Below are 18,358 nucleotides of genomic sequence, written 5' to 3' on the forward strand. Positions count from 1 at the left end.
GCATTTTTTCCCCCACTTGTTTTTCTAACCCTGTTTTCCCCCACAGTATCATTTGGAATTTAAATAGAGTGATGAGGCAAATGTGAGATGACCCAGTTGATACTACTCAGAGCAAGACAGTACAGTACAATGTTTTAGGGGTGCTGTCTGGACATAAAATGAACCCTGTCAAAGGTCCTCCGACACCAGACAATGTATCCACTATCAAGTAAACCTGAAAGAAAATAAAATATTTATTCAATAGTTCCAGTAAAATTGGGTTGGAGTACAATATACATTTTAGGAATTTAGCTCCTCACGGGTGGCATCTGCATCAAGAGTTCTGAGTACTTATGAATTTTCATTCTAAGACAATCTACATCATTTGAACATTATCAAGACAAATATATGAATTCCATTTCAATATACAGTAGCGTTTAAACATAATTCACACATACACTCCCTATTATATGGCTGGCGCCTCCTCCCAACACCTCAGTAGTGGCAGAGGTAGCACTAGTGTTCTTTCCCAACAATAAGAACTTCAGTTGCCACTCATAGGAGAAGTTGAAAAAAAGTTTGTTTTTTTGCCATCTGTTAAGATGTTCCTGAGACAGGGCCGGTTAAGAAAACAGAACAAAGCACTGGAGTTCAGTTTGTACTTCTCTTTACATCACTAAATCGTTAGACTGGGACGCGGAATGCAGGTCACGTACTATGAAAGGTTGAGTTTAGCACAACTGTCCAATCAGTAGAAGGATCAGGTCTCCTGAAAATTCCCTTTAGAATATACGTCCTATAAACTAAAAGTCCCACAAAAAAAGGTCAATTATATATACAACTGATTCACTTTAATTTGCTTAAATCTTGCAAATGCCATGAGAATATTGAGCCTGAGGCCAGTTCTCAGTATACAGGTTTAACATTTTAAGGCTCATTTTCTCCATCAAAATTGCAGTTTTCAGCTTGCCTTTCAAACGAGGAGTTAGGAATTACATTCACCTGCCACCATCCTAGCCTCAATGAAATCTTAGTGCAGGAACGGCACGTACACCTGCATTACGGAGTTCCCCTGACATCGGCACTCAGCCCGTCCTGAACGCTCCCGTCGGCACTAGCCGTACAGCACATTACATTGCCTCTGGCTTGCACCTCTGTTTCCACCTGTGTGTTTTCACAGAAGCCCAACACAGATTAGTTGAAATATTCACACAACTGTTTTTCAAAACAATTTATTGCATCATATTTGGTACCTTATGTTTGACAACAAAAAGGAAATTACATCTGTAACTGCAGGAAAAAGAAGCTGGTCTGTTATTGAAAAAAAAAAATCTTGGGCCCTTTAAAAATTACAAAGTCTTGGGCTTGCCTGAAACAACTGAGCAAGAAATATATTCTTAGAAATGTAGGGCTTCAAGTATTACAAACCTGTGACACTGTGGAAAAATTCCAGAGGTATCTAAACTGCAGCACTTTTTTTCTGCATATCGTGAACAAGGCCTGCTGAGGTTTTTAACTATTAGTCTCTTGATCAGTCATAGAATGGTAGTCAGGAGTTCTGCTCTTTAACTTCAAGCCATGGTAGATTTTCTTTTTTCACTCTTGGGTGAAAAAATTCATGCGTGCTAATTAGTTGGTGCCACATCACAGTGCATTTGGTTCTTGCATTACAGTTTTAACAAGTTTGGCCAAAGACAATGCTGAAAGGTTTGCATTGCTATTTTAGTTCTTCAAGTTTTAGTTAAAATTGAGATTGTTCCAACTGGTTCCTTCAGTTAAAAACTGTGGTACAAGAACACCAAACTGATCATGTACAGTGAATTTTGGAAACACAACAAGCGTATTGAACACCCTCTAGGTTTCTTATAATTCTGCTTGGTATCTATATGTCCCAGCTTCTACAACATCAAGCATCTGTTGTAGGTTTCTCTGTAAATAGTGATTCACATTGCATACTTCCTATGGTCAGAATCAACCCCGTAACAGAATCAGTCAGATGCTAAAGCCCCAACAACTCTTTGTGCTCAGTGAAAGAATCCAGTGCTAAAACAGCGTTTATGCTGTCTGAGATATAGTAAAATCTCACAAGACAAATTTTAAAGTAATATTTCTGCCACACACCTGCTTTGTTAGCTGTAACAGCCTCCAGATTTTATATAAATTAGTTAAAAAACATGGGTGGGTAGGTAGGAATAGAATAAGGTATCTTTTTTTAATCCCTCAATTTTAGCAGCTTTTAATTTTTTAAGAAACTGAACCTATATCCTGTAATATGTTAGATATTTTATATATACTTTTTCAGCAGGATAAAAAACGTAAAACACTATTTGAAGGCAAGAACATTTACTCTTCTCATTCTGTGTAAGTTAGAGCAATGCAGCAGGTGCGTGACAAAAATATTATACACTAGATATGGTCCAAAGTCATTCCATTTGCTTGTTTAATGATGTTCAAATTTCATTGGCCAGTTCTTCAGTTTCTGCAGAACTATCTCCATTAACTGTGATCTTCATATCCTCTTCATATCCAGGAGGCATGAAAGCCAAAGCATAAGGGAAAAGCTTATGACAATTTGCTCTATAAACTTCAGCAGCTTCTTTACAGTCTCCTAGGCTACCATCACACAAGGCTTCTAATACCTCCATACATGTCTAAAGAAAGAGAAAAGGTCATGTTAAAGTTGTCAAAAAATAAGTTTTTACTGTGAATTCATTAGACATTTCATTATCCACAGATTCTCTAAACAAAAGGCAAAGGTACGTATTTAAGATACACAAAAGCATTTAACTCCCACATATACATTCCATAAGAATTAGCTTCTTTGGAATTGCAGGGTTTACACAAAAGGATGAATTTATAAACAGGGCCAGGACTAATGTTGGGCAAGCAAAGTGGTAGGGTGCTGCATTTAAAGACACACTCACTCTGAGCAAGTGCTCGACCCTAGGTGGCAACGCTGCCTCAGCTCCGGCTGGAGCTGTGTACAAACGTCAAAATTTCTATGGTAACAATCAGTTACTTAAACCTTTTACAGTTTTTTTTTTTTTTTTTAAGAGGCTTAGAGACAGTTGGCAATATCAAACATTGCTTTTCACCCTTGTGTTCAAATTGTAGGTTTCTCCACTAACTAAGCAGGAAAGGAAGTCTCAAACCAAAGGGCATAATGCAAGAAAAATTTGTTCATAAAAATTGGTAATTGTTTGGGGTGCCTAGGTGGCTCATTCGGTTAAGCGACTGCCTTCGGCTCAGGTCATGATCCTGGAGTCCCGGGATCGAGTTCCGCATCGGGCTCCCTGCTCAGCAGGGAGTCTGCTTCTCCCTCTGACCCTCCCCCCTCTCATGCTCTCTCTATCTCATTCTCGCTCTCAAATAAATAAATAAAATCTTTAAAAAAAAAAAAATTGGTAATTGTTTCAACCAAACCCCTCAGTATATCTTCTATTTGAAAATATTTCATGTTGACTTGCATTTCCCATGTTTTATTTATCTTTTCACTTGGAAAACATTATGTAGTTTGCAGACATATAATATCCAACACCTTTGCCAGTCTAGAAATGTTCTAATCTAAATGATGTATTAATTAGCAATCAACAAGTCAAATGTTTCTTGAAGATATTTCCTTCATTTGCTATTAAAGGAATATATCAAATGCTTATTTTATCTGGCCAATTATCACAGGAAGTAGCACTATGTCCTTTGTTTTTAGTCTAAACTAGAATCTGTATTTTGCAACACACCCATGTATCTTTTACTCTACTTCATCTCATGTTACATTGCAAGTTATAAAATGAGTTTTAATTTGACCCCTGGCATATACATCTTCAATACGTCAGAATCTTCACTGAGGAGGCGCCTGTGGTGCAGTCAGTTAAGCGACTGACTCTTGGTTTCAGCTCAGGTGATGATCTCAGGGTGGTGATATCCAGCCGTGCATGGGGCTCAGTATGAGTCTGCTAAAGAGTCTCTTCTTCCTCTGCTCCTCCCCAGCCCTCCTGCATGCATGCATGCGCACTCTCTCAATCAGTAAATAAATAAATTAAAAAAAAAAAAAATCTTCCTGGAGACCACTGTTTGCTCAGAAATGCACAGATATGGAGGCGCCTACGTGGCTCAGTTGGATGGGCATCCGACTCTTGATTTTGGCTCGGTTCAGGATCTCGGGTTGGTGAGACTGAGCTGCCCTGCGTGGGGAGTCTGCTTGGGATTCTCCCTCCCCCCACTCATGCACGCCCTCTCTCTCACTCTCTCTAAAATAAATATTTTTTTAAAAATGCACAGATATGAACTGAAATCTAAAATTAACTGTGGAATACATACATGATTTTACTAAAACATATTTCTAGAAAAAAATATAAGTAAGAGATGTGGAACTAGTTCTTGAATGCCAAGGAGCCTGCTGTGTATGTGTGCACACACAGACAATCCTAAATAAATTTAAGATAAGGTTAGTTTCTGATATGGATTCAGAACTGTTTGGTAAACAGTACGCATAAATAACAAAAACAATTATTTGATGAAAATTATTCTCTTCGTTTAAAGAGAAACTGAAAGTAGTCAGGTATTATTAATAGAGATTATGAGAAACTCTTTACCTGGAGGTTTCTGTTAGTGAGGGATTCATCAAGTGTTGTTGCCAACTCTATAGCTCGCTTCTGACTAGAAGGATCTAAATAATATACCATTTTGGCAGCTAAAGGAGAAGAAAAAAGGAAATTTGTTTTTATTTAAAAGTAAAACCAGCATCTTATCCTCTATCCATTCAAATCTAAATGTAACATATATGGCACTTTATTAGAAAAATGCAAACAGCCATTTGAAACACTGTTTAAAAAAATAAAAAACCCTGAGAAGATAGACCAAAAATAGCCTAACTACAATTAAAGTAAAAAAAACTGTGAAGAAATAAAATATTCTAATAATAGTTGTCTTTGTGTAGTGGGACCATGGATAGGTTTCTTCTTTCTAAAATGAACATAATTTGGGGCTGAGGGGAATACTCCACTAAATGTGGTTGGGGTGAGGATGTGAGAGGAGGGAGAGATACCCAACCTTGATGGTATGAGCCAAAAAGCTGAATTCAGAATTCCACAAAGGCATACAAAGCTGCTGGGCTTCTTAGCCAGGTATTCTAAAAGCATCCTACTAAAGCACTACCCACATGGTCCCATCAAGTCCAGACTTTGGACTGCTAGCACAGACCCCTGCCTGTGAAATGGTTTCAGGTGCTTTGCACTGTTCAGTTTAATATCTTATATAAGCATGAGAAATAGAAGATGATGGTCACATCCAAGTGAATTTTAAGAGCATGCTGAAGGGAGAAAGAAAAAAAACAGAAAGCTCCTCCCTCCTTCATTATATGTAATATACAGCTAAATGCAGTATACTTGCTTTGTTGTAAAGACTATGCTGAACCAGGAGAAACTACTGACCTTGTTTCACAGTAATAATTTTGTCTAAGAAATTTAAAAATAGGAAGCATATTTAAGCTGCCTATTTTCATAAGATTAAAATGTGAGATAATCACAATGCCTCTTCCATGTGAGAAATGTGTAACCTTGTCACTGATCCATTAAGATAAAAACTGAAATTGTTTTAGAAGGCTAAGATAAAAAGAAAATAAAGTGATTACCTGATAATCTGTGTGGCAATGAATCAGAATTCCTTTTCAGAAAAGTTTCATTAAAATTCTTTGGATTCGTTGCTCCAAAAAGACGATTCATTTCTTGTTTTAATACTGTTCTAACTGTATCAGGTAAATCTTTACTTTCACACACTGCTGAACAAATTAAAAACAAACTCAATTAGTAGATACTCTGATACAGTTTGCAGAAGTTAAAGAAATTATTTACTTGAAGAGTACAATGAAATAATTATATGTAAAAACTAGATGAACCTACTTATAATTCAATATTTAAAGAGCTTATTATATAAATGTAAAGAATGTGTGTCAGCAGAATAATCTAATGATTTTCTACTGGCATTCAAAGACATTTCATTGATAAACGATGCATTTTCTGGGGAAAAAAAAAAAAGCAAAACAGATAATGAAAGACGTTAATTCTGTAGCCTTCTAAGCCCCTAGGGGCTGCCCCCCTCAACTTTAAATCAAGTCTGTAAACTAGGGGCTTTGATGACACCTACCTGATAAATACTGTCACAGTAATTATGCAGTGCTGAAGAAAACAGAATTTTCCTCACCTCCATCTTCTATACCCAAGTAAGGCATTACAAAATTTATCAATTTTAAAAGAAAACATGATTGACTTCATTGACCTTTATTTGTAGGGGCTATGTAAACTGAGTTATCACTATATAGTAAATTCCAAAGGACCACCAAAGTATTTTCCTGTAAGGAATACATGCTAGTAATCCTATTCCCAGAGCTTGGGATTTAGAGATGGAAAAGCGGACCCCCCACAAGCTCTCTGGACTGAATTTTAGTACGCTTTTTTTTTTTTTTCCCCATTATTATTTTGGTATAGAGAGACAGTCTGAAGCTTTGAGCCAGACAGACCTGGGTATGGATCTAGGCTTGGACAAGTCACAACCTCTCTGAACTTACTTCTTGATCTGTAAAATTGAGGAAATACCCAACCTAAAATGATCACAGTAAGGAAAAGTTATATATAAAAGAGCTAATTATATAATAGCTAAATATATAATTTGATAAATTGTTAATTATGCTTAGGAACCATGGTGGTCACTTTCAAATGTTGTACTGATGAATATGTATCCTATATATACATAACTCATCATGTGAAGCAAAAGTTGCACAGAACACTAACCCTAACTTTGTGCTATGCATTCTGTTATTTTCTACTCTATTCTATTTTACATTTTCAAATGGTAGTAATGACTCACTAAACTGCCTTCATTATCTCCCCAATGGATCACTACCCTAAGTTTAAAAAACACTGAACTCGGGCGCCTGGGTGGCTCAGTTGGTTAAGTGACTGCCTTCGGCTCAGGTCATGATCCTCGAGTCCCTGCATCGAGTCCCGCATCGGGCTCCCTGCTCAGCGGGGAGTCTGCTTCTCCCTCTGACCCTCCCCCCTCTTATGTGCTCTCTCTCTCAGTCTCTCTCTCTCAAATAAATAAATAAAATCTTAAAAAAACAAAACAAAAAACACTGAACTCTTGAGTAGTAAACATCTGTATGAAATATTCTACACATAATTATTATGTACCTGAATAACTGACTGATATGCCCTTTGTTGGTTAAATAACATTTCCTCTATCATTCTATAGAATTGAGTGGTTCAATTAAATGAGGTGGGTTTTTTCCCCAATTAAATAAGTTATTAAAGAATTTAGCTTAACCTCCATTACAGCTGTACTTTCAACTTGGCTTTTGCAATTTATTAGTATTTGTTTTTCAGGGGAGGCAGGAGTGCAGAGAGAACTGAAAGAAAAGTTGGTAAAATAGATTACAGCCAATTACAATGAACATTATGTCAAAACCACAGGTTTTCTATAAAATATGTTATTTCCACAAGCCTTGTTGGTTTCCATGAAGTGCTTTCCGGACACTATATGTAGATGGGAAAGTAACTGTATAGTTACATTAGAGTTGGTTATAGGTGGAAGCTAAGCTTTTCATGTTTTTTATTACCTTTATTAAATTTGTTTTCCTCAGATTAAAACAATCTCCCCAGAAAAATCAAACTGCTTTAAAAAAAAAAAAGCCCACACAACTAAAAACAAATATATATATATACGTATATATATATATATATACACACACACAGGATATATAAAGAGGAAATATTTATGTAACTCCTAACTTCCACTAATAGCTACTTCCAAAAACATTTCCTCACTAAATCACAAAATGTTAGAGGCTGACTCTGTTTGCTCCCCTACATTATGTAGATTGGAACTGTAATTTCTAGGAAGATACTAACTAATTACAACAACAAAAAATCTGCTGCAGTGTAACTTAGGATGCTGTATGAAATTCTACAGAATGCAATTTTACCTGTATCTTTAAGGAACGGAGCAACCTCAAATGTCACAGGTCTATTAGATAAGCTTTTATTGCTAAAGACTAGTGGGCTGTGGGATCAATCTAAAAATCCTCTGAAAGTGATTAACAAAAAATATTGAAGTCTCAGGAAAATAAAAAATCCCAGACTATTTATCTTCCTTGATATCTTCTGACACAATGTCTTGTGAATCATGGAAAAGTAATACTTGACTGAGGGAAGGGTAATAAAACCTTCTCTAAGAGGCTTTTGATTGGAGTCTTTTGACATCTTAAAATTAATGTTTGGTTCATGCTATTAGCTTATTGCAGGTTAAATTAATTTAGTAATCATCAATGGTTTAAAAGTCGCACTGAAAAGGCTGATTCTTAGCAAAAAGACTTTCCCTTGTTCCTAGGCTAGCTGGCATTTTTGTTAATAATTTGGGTAGAAAATGCTCATATTTTGTGTGAGATAAAGACTACTCACTACTAGGTTAAAGCACAACCTACTAAGTGATTACCACTCAAAACAGTGAAGTAGGTAAATGAGAGTATTAATGAAGTTTTTAGGAGAGAAATGCATAACTACAGAAGAAAAATAATCTGCAGATAAAAGAAAGGAGTTTGTACAAATGAGAGAGGAAAAGACAAAAGATTCACTGCAGAACAAGATGACCAGTTATTTTAAAAGCATTGTAAGCGAATAATAAAACTGAATACCTAAGCTCCTATCTTTTACTTAACACTGAACAGAAATGTAGTTTAAATTGCTCTAAGTCCTACAACTTAAAAAAAAAAAAAAAAGAATAATTTGAAAATCATCTTCGTAATTAAAAGGGGGAGAGGAAGATGACCTATCTGGTAAATTACTTTATGTAGCAGATACTAATTACACTGGTACTATAACAACATTCTGAAGATTTGGAGGGTACTCATAACCAGACTAAAATGAGTATATTTATTTAGAGAAGTTTCTATTATTAATAAAATAGGTATCAGCGCTCCTTTTTATACCCATACTTCCCAGAAAGGTGTTACTGTGGGAATTTCTTTGTAAAGAAGGAGTTAGTACAATATAACTTGACATGACAAATGTGTTCTTGAAAAATTACTTCAGGGGCACCTGAGTGGCTCAGTCGTTAAGCATCTGCCTTCGGCTCAGGTCATGATCCCAGGGTCCTGGGATCGAGCCCCACATCGGGCTCCCCGCTCAGCAGGAAGCCTGCTTCTCCCTCTCCCGCTCCCCCTGCTTGTGTTCCCTCTCTTGCTGTCTCTCTGTCAAATGAACAAATAAAAATATAAAAAAAAAAAGAAAAAAAAGAAAAATTACTTCAAAGTTAATTTTTTTAAAGTACCAAATATATTAGTTAAAGGAACCCTGTGGGGTATATCAAAGATGCCCTAACTCTGTGCTTCTGTAGTTTCACAAATAGCTCTATACAGTACACACCTGTTCTTAACAAAGGTAAGAACCGTGCATCTTTATCACTCCAAATTATCACTTTACTGCCTAAATTTAGTCAAAATAAGGATTACTTTGTAACTCCTGACAATGCTGTCAGCTAAACATGTGGAGCAATGCGCAAAGCTGAAAGGGACACTAAATAATTCTACCTTTACATCAGGACCATCCTGCCTTTGTTCTTCTGAAGTCCATGAGCATTTTAATTCCTGAAACAACTGTTCCAAGGAAACAGTTGTATGTTCATCAATCCACACCCATACTATAAGCAAATATATTTAGATATGCCACTTTTAATTCCTATTTCAAAGGGAAATCTCCAAATCCAGAGGATTTATATGTATTATTTTACTACCTTTTAGGAAAGAGTTGATTATACAAAATAAAGTGTGTATTTTAATTTTGAAAACAGCTTAAGTGCACTCCATCCTAACCAAGAATGGATTTAAGACCATTACTCCTGGCCTTCATTTTCTGACTCATGATTTCAAAAAGAATTTAATACATAAAGATGAGAAACAAATTTTTTTATTTTCTCTAAATATAGCAATTCTTTCTTCTGTTTTTCTATAAGGTGGTTATTTATTACTTCCATAATTTAAGACACTGAAAAACATCTCTATGATTCAGTATCTATAACAGGAATCTTTTTTTGACAAGCATAAATATAAATTAAGTAAGGTTTACTTTTTCTTAGAAGTCAAACAATGGTCTTAATCAGGACAATTTTAGCATTTTTCAAAAGACTGACTGCGATGCCTGTTTTAATCACATTATTTAGATATGTATGGATTCATATGTGGCTCAGTATTCAGCAACGAGATAGGTAATTTAACAGTATTTGCAGATTGTTCTATTAAAGATTCAATATCCCCTCTCCGAAGAGTCACTTAAAAATCAAAACACCACCACCACTTGACTACAGGAGTACTTTAGCTATCATTCCTGCTTCATTACTAATTATTTGTGTTACCCTGAATAAGTCATTTAATCTTTTAAGGTTCTAGATTTCTCAACTATAAAATGAAAAATAATTAGCATAAAATTCCACCTTTTACACTCTAAAATTCTGTAGTTCTACTTCACATTAAAAGTAACATATGGATCTTACTATGAAAATATTTGAAAAGTAGTGATTGCCTTAAAGTTCTTTTAAATCTGTATTTAGTAACAAAACTTTTATGACTCCAAGAATTCTGAAGACAGATAAATAAGGAGATAGCTAGTCAATTTCAGAGATTTTTCAGTTTTAGAAGAATTTATTAAAAAGCTTTACACAATGAGTATGATTCAAAATTTCAACATACATGTAACTTTTTAGAAACAGAAACAAAGGTGATTCTCAAATATTCGGACTGAACAATTCTGTATCAAGATCAAGTAACATTTCTAGCCTTAAAGACCTTCATCACAAAGAAAAGAACCCTGCTTTTCCCCTTAGCTAATTTAAAATGTAACAGCTTTAAAATGATCTGAGTTTATGACAAACTTATATAGATTACTTATACAGTCACTATCAACTACTGTAATCAAATACTTAAGTAATGTAAAACAAAAAAACATACCAGTACTAAAGAGTCGAATCATACACTCATGAAGCCAGGGATGACTAGAATCAATAGCAAATGCCCTCTTTACTGATTGTAGCATCAAAAGAAACTTTTCTATAAAAAGAAAAAGTAAGATATATTTTGATCATTTGATAAAATAAGCTGCCCTCTTGGAGGACTAATTTAAGAGAATTACAAATAGAGAAACTAATTTAGAGTCAATCACATCTGAACTGCAACATGAGTGAAGCAAATGATTTCCTCAGATTAGCAACATTAGCTAATATTTTCCACACCATATTCCTTAAGAAAAAATGTTTTTAAGAAAAAAATATTTTATGAAGTACAAAAAATTTAGATAGCATTCAACAATATTTGAACTAATGCCATATAAACAAAATTTGAAGCCATTTCATTTCTTAACCTCCTTTAATAAAAATAGAGATTTTCTGCACTACTTATAAAACTTCATTGTTTATACTTCAAACTAGTTCCTTTCTTGGATTTTGAGACATTCACGTGAAATGGTTTCCCTCCTACTTGAGTGTCCTCTCCTAATTAATCACCTGGTTCCTCTTCCTCCTCAAAAGGTACAATATTCACCAAGGTTATGTTTTCAGTGATTTCTAGTATCTTTCCATATTATCCTCACACTCACACCCCCATGTTTCCCAAGCTTCAGTAGTGTTTCCACCTGTTGAATGGAAATGTCACCTGATTAAGTCCCATCTAAAACCACCTCTTTGTTAAGACTTCCCTAATTTGGTACCATTCTCCAAATGACAAAATTCAAAACTCCAGGCTCCTCTGACATTTCTTTTTCCCTTACTCCAACACTCAGAAAGCTAAAAATACTGCCATACTCTTTGTTACTACCCATTTCACACGACTACAGTGAATTCCAAATGCTGAAGAGCCCTTCAGAGGTTAGAATACAACTAAGCCAACTGTAAGGAATTTAGATTGCCCTTCCCCACTTTAAGCAGAACAGCTTTTTTATACTTCAGGATTCCATTTAAGAAGATTTGTTGTATTGGGGCATCTGGGTGGCTCAGTCGGTTAAGTGTCTGACTCTTGATTTTGGCTCAGGTTATGATCAATGGGCTCCACTTGTGGAGCCTGCTTAAGATTCTCTCTCCCTCACTCCCCTCAGCCCCCCCAACTGCTCCCACGCTCTCTCTAAATAAACAAGAAAGAAAGAAAGAAAGAAAGAAAGAAAGAAAGAAAGAAAGAAAGAAAGAAAGAAAGGAAGGAAGGAAGGAAAAGGGGAGTTGTATTAACTTTTCTTTAAAAGAAATTACTGGACTATATTAAACTTCTTTTCCAAATTATAACACAATCATTTTGGAAAACAGAAATATAATGGAAACCATTGTAATCACTCAAATCCATCAAGAGACCATCGGTTATTTTTTGATCTATTTCTTCCTGGCCCTTTTGCTATCTTACATACCCATGTAAATATCTTAATAAAAATTAAACTATAGTTTTTGTGTCCTATTTCCAAGCAATGCTATATAGCAACCTTTACCTGACATTATTAATTACTTTGGATAAACATGATTTTTTAGTGGATACTCTACAGAGGTACCATTTTATTCAATCTCTTTTAGAACAGTTACACTGCTTGGAGCAACAACCTTCTGTCAGATCTTACTAACCAATTTCTCTTCCCTTCAATATGCATCACCTTAATGATACACTTTTTTTTTTTTAATGAACCACCTGAATTACAGCAATTCAATACCACAAAGTCTTAGTATCTATATGTAGTCTAGGCATTCTAAACAAGACAACCAAGACCTTCCATTATCTTTTACCTGACTCTGGCAATATAGACAACCTCAACATTATTTAAGCATACTTGTGTTTTCTTAATGCATCCTCTTCCTTTCTATGCAACTTTTCTTTCAGAAATATGATCCATCTTTCAAGATACACCTTAAGCACCACACTTTCTAATAACAGCTAATAATAACCAACATTTATTCAATGCTCCCTTTGTATCAGGCACTAATCAAACCTCTGTTATCATTAACTAATTTTATTCACAACCGTACATGGTAACTACTATATTTGACCTTATGTATGAATATCTATCGTTGATTTTAATGTCCTAGGAGAGATAATAGTATCATTATACCTCCCCACAATATCTTGTACATATAGCAGGCATTTCTGTGAGAAGCTACATTGGGAAAAAATCCTACAGTGGTGAGACTATTGGATTTGGGTGACTACATCTAAGAAATAACAGTGATCAATTTTATCAGGGCCACTATACCCTAATTGCCTACCTTTCCTAAAGTAAATCTCAAAGGCAAAAAGATGCGTTTCTATCTTGTTCTTCACCAAGTTCTTCAACGGTGTTAAAAACTTAATAGCTTCTTCCAATGGAGTTTCAACCTAACAAAAATAAAAGATATTATACAAGTGGAAGCAAGATGGGGGGGGGGGGGGGAGGATGTGAATAACACTTCACTTTCTGGGTTTTTTTCTTTTTTCTTTTTGGTAAAAATCACTTACCCATTACCCAGAAATACTGTCAATATTTTAACCTCCCATAATCTAAAGGAAGGGGATTTTGAACTCTACAACTCTTCACTGGTTTTTAACCATAGATACTACATTATCTCTGGATAGAAACTATCCAACAAGTGAAGCGAAAGATAAAACAGAACCAGGGAAAGACAGTGAGATGAACAGGTTAAGGTAGCCAAGGGGTAGGGCGGGGGGAGGACAGAGAGATGTTAAACAGGATGAAGAGGGATTAAGAAAGAGAGAGAGAGAATATTATAGAATGAGTCAACATTCTTTTTAAGTTCAAAGTGAAGTATAATCAAGTTATTAAAAAAAAGCAGTACAATATCCATTCTATCTTGCTTTTGTTCTAATACAAAATCTATAGTATCCATATTTATTCCAATGCCACGGCATTTAAGAAGATTTATATTTATCGAACTGTCTCTACCACCCTTTATTAATTATATAGATGTCATATTAATTACATACTTGTAGTAATTCCTGGGCAGGTATAATATTTACTACATAACTGTGTTACTGTTACATTCCTAGACTGAGTATCTAGACAAAATTCTTCTCTGTAGACTGGGATGGGGGTGGGGAGCAATACCATATTTATCAGAAGGCACCAAACATCCATGCCTGTATTTGCCTTGTCTCATCACAGAGGTAGTAACAATTTATCCTTGATGGAATTTGGATTTGCCATAGCTGTACAACATGCCTCTGCTAATACGGTAATTGTGGTTTTACCAACACAGATTCTGGCTAAGGAAATTACTTCACAGCAGTAAAAAACAAAACAAAAAACAAAACACCTTAAGCAAAAAAGTGATGTCTAGGAGTTTTACCTTATACTAGCATGTAAACCAGCTGGCATTATTCTGAAGAATACACGCTCTAAACAAGAAATCAATATATGGCACTGTCACTCTACTAGCTGTAGATACCAAGAGACAGAGGGGAGAGAGGGGCCCTCCTAAGGATGCCTTTCTCACACATTTGTAAATATTTTGCTTCTTATTCCCATGATTCTATGTACTACTGAGTTGGGATTTGTGGTATACAGGGGAAAAATGTCTACTAGAGAAAGGTAAAGAACTGGAAACTGAAATTGTAATGAAGCTGTATCAAGTTTTTCAAGACTTTCAAAGCAGACCAAAATGAGGATCGCTGTATTGACCAGGGTAATTTACTACCAGGGAGATAAGGCTGCTGTCACAAAATGGAAACAAGGACTAGAGGGAAGCTAAGGCAATACTAGCATTATACTTACTGAAATCAAGTATTTAAAGTTGGAAAAAGAAGAGAAATTCTGCCTGCAATTCTAATAAATGAGAACCTATGCCTCCACAAAAAATCTGGATCTGTTGTCCCCACGTTTCTGTGTGCCTCACATAGGTAAGATTTTTGTCAGGCTAAATCTAAGTGTTTAAACATATGTACATAACCACAATAAAGCTAACTACATTCTATATTCATACATACATAATGAAGTATAGAGTTATATATACAAAAGCATATAAACAGGGATGAGTTCTATAATCAGTGCTTAAGATTAAAAAAAAAAGGAAAAAGTATCAAGGGGTGCCTGGGTGGCTCAGTTGTTGAGCGTCTGCCTTCAGCTCGGGTCATGATCCCAGGGTCCTGGGATCGAGCCCCACATCAGGCTCCCTGCTCGGCGGGAAGCCTGCTTCTCCCTCTCCCACTCCACCTGCTTGTATTCCCTCTCTGGCTGTCTCTCCCTCTGTGTCAAATAAATAAAATCTTAAAAAAAAAAAAAAGTATCACCAAAACTACCCTTGAAAAATCCCTAAAGTTGTAAAGACAGACACATAGAAATGAATATATTTATCACTACTTTGCATTCTGTGCATGAAAACCATATTAAGTACCAAAATGAGAATCACTGTAGCAAAATGTTCACCCTGGGAGAGGCACACAGGAACTGACATGGAATAAACAAATGGTAGTCACACTTCCTGGGTCTCATACTCAGTTGGGGTCCTGTGTTCAATGAGGGGAGTACTGGATGAATTTGCCAGAATTATGCATACTCATTTCTGTCTCTCAAAAAAAAAATTACATCTAGTCATGAAGATTTGAATTTACTTAAGTTTAAAGAGATGTATAATGGGACTGCACTGTGTTGATGGGCAATATGAGATTTGCAAGGGCGGTTCTGATCATATGCAATTTTAAAATTTATAAACCAATGTGAAGTCTAATCCGTATTACAATATGTTGTATAAGAATACACCTCCCTATACTCGCAGAATAGCAACAGAAAGTTTAAAACTATTAAATCCTATACAGACAGAATACTAAGAACACATTGATAAGGAGGAACGTACGAGTGCACAGAAGGAAAAAAATAATCCAGCTGAGATGAATACTACCTCCTGAAGGCAAGAAGGAACATAGGATGGGTGATACATGAGGGAACTCATAAATACCAACTACTGCCTCATGAGAAGTTGGAGAAACAAAGACTTCAGGTTTATACTCAGTTAACTGAATATTAAACTCACTAAACCTCTTATTTTCCTTTTTTCTTTAACTGGAATTACTGCTAACTTAATAATGCTTTTATTTTATTATTACATATATAAAATCCTGAACTGGTGACACTGAATATATCATTTGTAACATTAAGAATGATAAAATATAAGATGATAAAAAATCAGAATCTAGAGACTGCAAATCCAGATTTGGCAGGCAGCTTTTAAAATAGCCTACAATGCCATACTTTATCATGATGGCTTGGTGTAATCTAGCACTGCCACCACACTGGGGATACAAGTAAGTGTGGATGCTATTAGAAGGGGGCATCCTGGAGGCAGTTATCCTAGGAAGAGAAGTGTGTTATGTGCCTAACAGGTAAGAACAGTATATATTAAACAGCAGCCTATGAAAGTGGGTACCTTCCACTGGGCTCTTTCCAAATAAAGCACTTTCTGTAGGCATTATTTTCTTCTGAGACTCTACAAACCTCTAGCTATAAATAATTAAACTGTAAGTTGACATCTGGCCCAAAAGCAGCTATGATAAGCTGGACACAAGGAAAACCCAATAGTCTATAAGGAGGCCTGGTATAAGAATTCTGCTCTGTGGGGGTAAGTAATCTTTATTAGACAGTGACTAAATAATCCAAATAGATCCTCTCTCTAAGAAGTATAATGGAAGATATAAAGTGTTACAAAGAGAAAAGTCAGTAAGAAAAGTCATGGGCTATAGAGAAAGTATGTAGAAAGAATGGGGGTGGCAGACCGTCAGTGACAGTGGTAAAAGTGGTAGTAATAAAGAAAGCTGAAGTATAAAGATGGAAGGCCCTTAAAGCCGGTATTATCCCTGAATAACTTTGCAATTCTCCATGAGGCCTAAAAGGCAATTTTCTGTGCCTCCTCACTATTCTGTATATTCTTCCAATAAACTCCCAACAATAAAAAGATAGTATCTTTGGGGCACCTGGGTGGCTCAGTTGGTTGGGCGGCTGCCTTCGGCTCAGGTCATGATCCTGGAGTCCTGGGATCGCATCAGGCTTCCTGCTCGGCAGGGGGTCTGCTTCTCCCTCTGACCCTCCCCCCTCTCATGCTCTCTCTCTCCCATTCTCTCTCTCAAATGAATAAATAAATTAAAAAAAAAAAAAAAGATAGTATCTTTGTCCTAGAAGTTATACAATTATTTGTGAAAGGATGTCAATATATCCTTTGAAATCTAAGCTAGATTTCTCTATGGTTCTTAGCAATACTGCTATGAGGTATTATTGTCCATCTGCTCTGATATAATCCTAAAACTATTTTCCAACTCTACTTATTAGGTATTATAATTTTTCTCAGTTCTAAGGCAGTTGATTTTTATTTTTTTAGTTACTAGTGAGGCTAATACTGAACTCTAGTGCTTACTATATTTATTGCTTTAACATAATAAACCATGCAATTATTTTCACATGGAGTAGCTGAACACCAACGGCCAGAAGTGCATAGGTATGTTATTAATCAAAATGGTTCATCTGACAATGAATACCTTGGTTTCAGCTTAATGGTTAAAAATGGCAGATATGATTTTTGGCTTGGGGGAAAATATTTAGGGACTTTTAAAGAGATTAGGTTCAAATAGCAAAGTCCAATAAAGAAAAACTGTAAACTGACACGTGGGTGAAAGATATACATATACACTTACTTTTCAATAAGCTCAATTTGGTCTAGATATAAAAAGGTGCATGTTACCACTTATAACAGATGCTACATTCTTTGCACATATAGTTCCTTTAATCCTAACATCCCTGCCTAGTAGGGATTTCTTCCTAGTCCCTTTTTATACACAAGAAAACCATCAGAGAGGTGAGACAAAGTGTCCAAGATACACAGTGAAGTAGAAGCGCTGATATGTGGACCCAGATCAGAATGACTCAAAAGCCAAAACTTTCCACTATACCATACTAGATTACTCTGGATCAGGATCATTGTTCCAAGTTTTAAATGTGAAATATGATCAAGAAAGAAAGAAAGAAAGAGAAAGAGAGAGAGAAAGAAAGTAGACTAAAAATTAAAATGATTTTTCACTCTAAAAATCTATAATCAAATTGGTTAAATAAGACAGTATAAAATGACAATAGCTGGTCATGAAATTTCACTCAATTGTGCTCAACACTATTATTAAGTACCTTGGCCAGTTTCTCAGGGATAAGTTCTTCTTTTGGCCCTCCAATTTCCTCATCATCATCATCCTTTTTCTTTTTCTGATTTCTCTGCTGCTTTTCTTTTTCTGCATTTTTTTTCTCTTCTTCTATCTGGGCTTTCTTTTGAGCTCTTCTTTGTTTATTACGTAGCTTCTTTAGCTCTTTGTCAGACATGTTTGCTGTAGGCAATATGTGTT

General features: G+C 35.6%; 1 protein-coding gene across 4 annotated transcripts in view; it reads right to left on the reverse strand.

Annotated features, from left to right (window-relative positions):
• Nucleotides 1–209: 209 nt before the first annotated feature.
• Nucleotides 210–18,358, reverse strand: part of NAA15 (N-alpha-acetyltransferase 15, NatA auxiliary subunit) — an 82,029-nt gene continuing 63,880 nt past the window's right edge. For 2 of the 4 annotated variants that reach the window (XM_035023036.1, XM_035023038.1), the window contains exons 15-20: nucleotides 18,147–18,340; nucleotides 13,255–13,363; nucleotides 10,973–11,071; nucleotides 5,609–5,755; nucleotides 4,572–4,669; nucleotides 210–2,630 (exon numbers count right to left, since the gene is read on the reverse strand). In XM_035023036.1, coding sequence (XP_034878927.1) covers nucleotides 2,430–2,630; nucleotides 4,572–4,669; nucleotides 5,609–5,755; nucleotides 10,973–11,071; nucleotides 13,255–13,363; nucleotides 18,147–18,340 — 848 coding nt within the window. In that variant the 3' untranslated portion in view covers nucleotides 210–2,429. Of the gene's footprint in view, nucleotides 2,631–4,571; nucleotides 4,670–5,608; nucleotides 5,756–10,972; nucleotides 11,072–13,254; nucleotides 13,364–18,146; nucleotides 18,341–18,358 lie in introns of those variants that run through there. The other 2 variants (XM_035023037.1, XM_035023039.1) reach the window with 2 other exon arrangements.

The sequence above is a fragment of the Mirounga leonina genome, unplaced genomic scaffold (assembly GCF_011800145.1).
Source record: "Mirounga leonina isolate KUSES-001 unplaced genomic scaffold, KU_Mleo_1.0 Mir_176, whole genome shotgun sequence".
NCBI lineage: Eukaryota > Metazoa > Chordata > Mammalia > Carnivora > Phocidae > Mirounga > Mirounga leonina.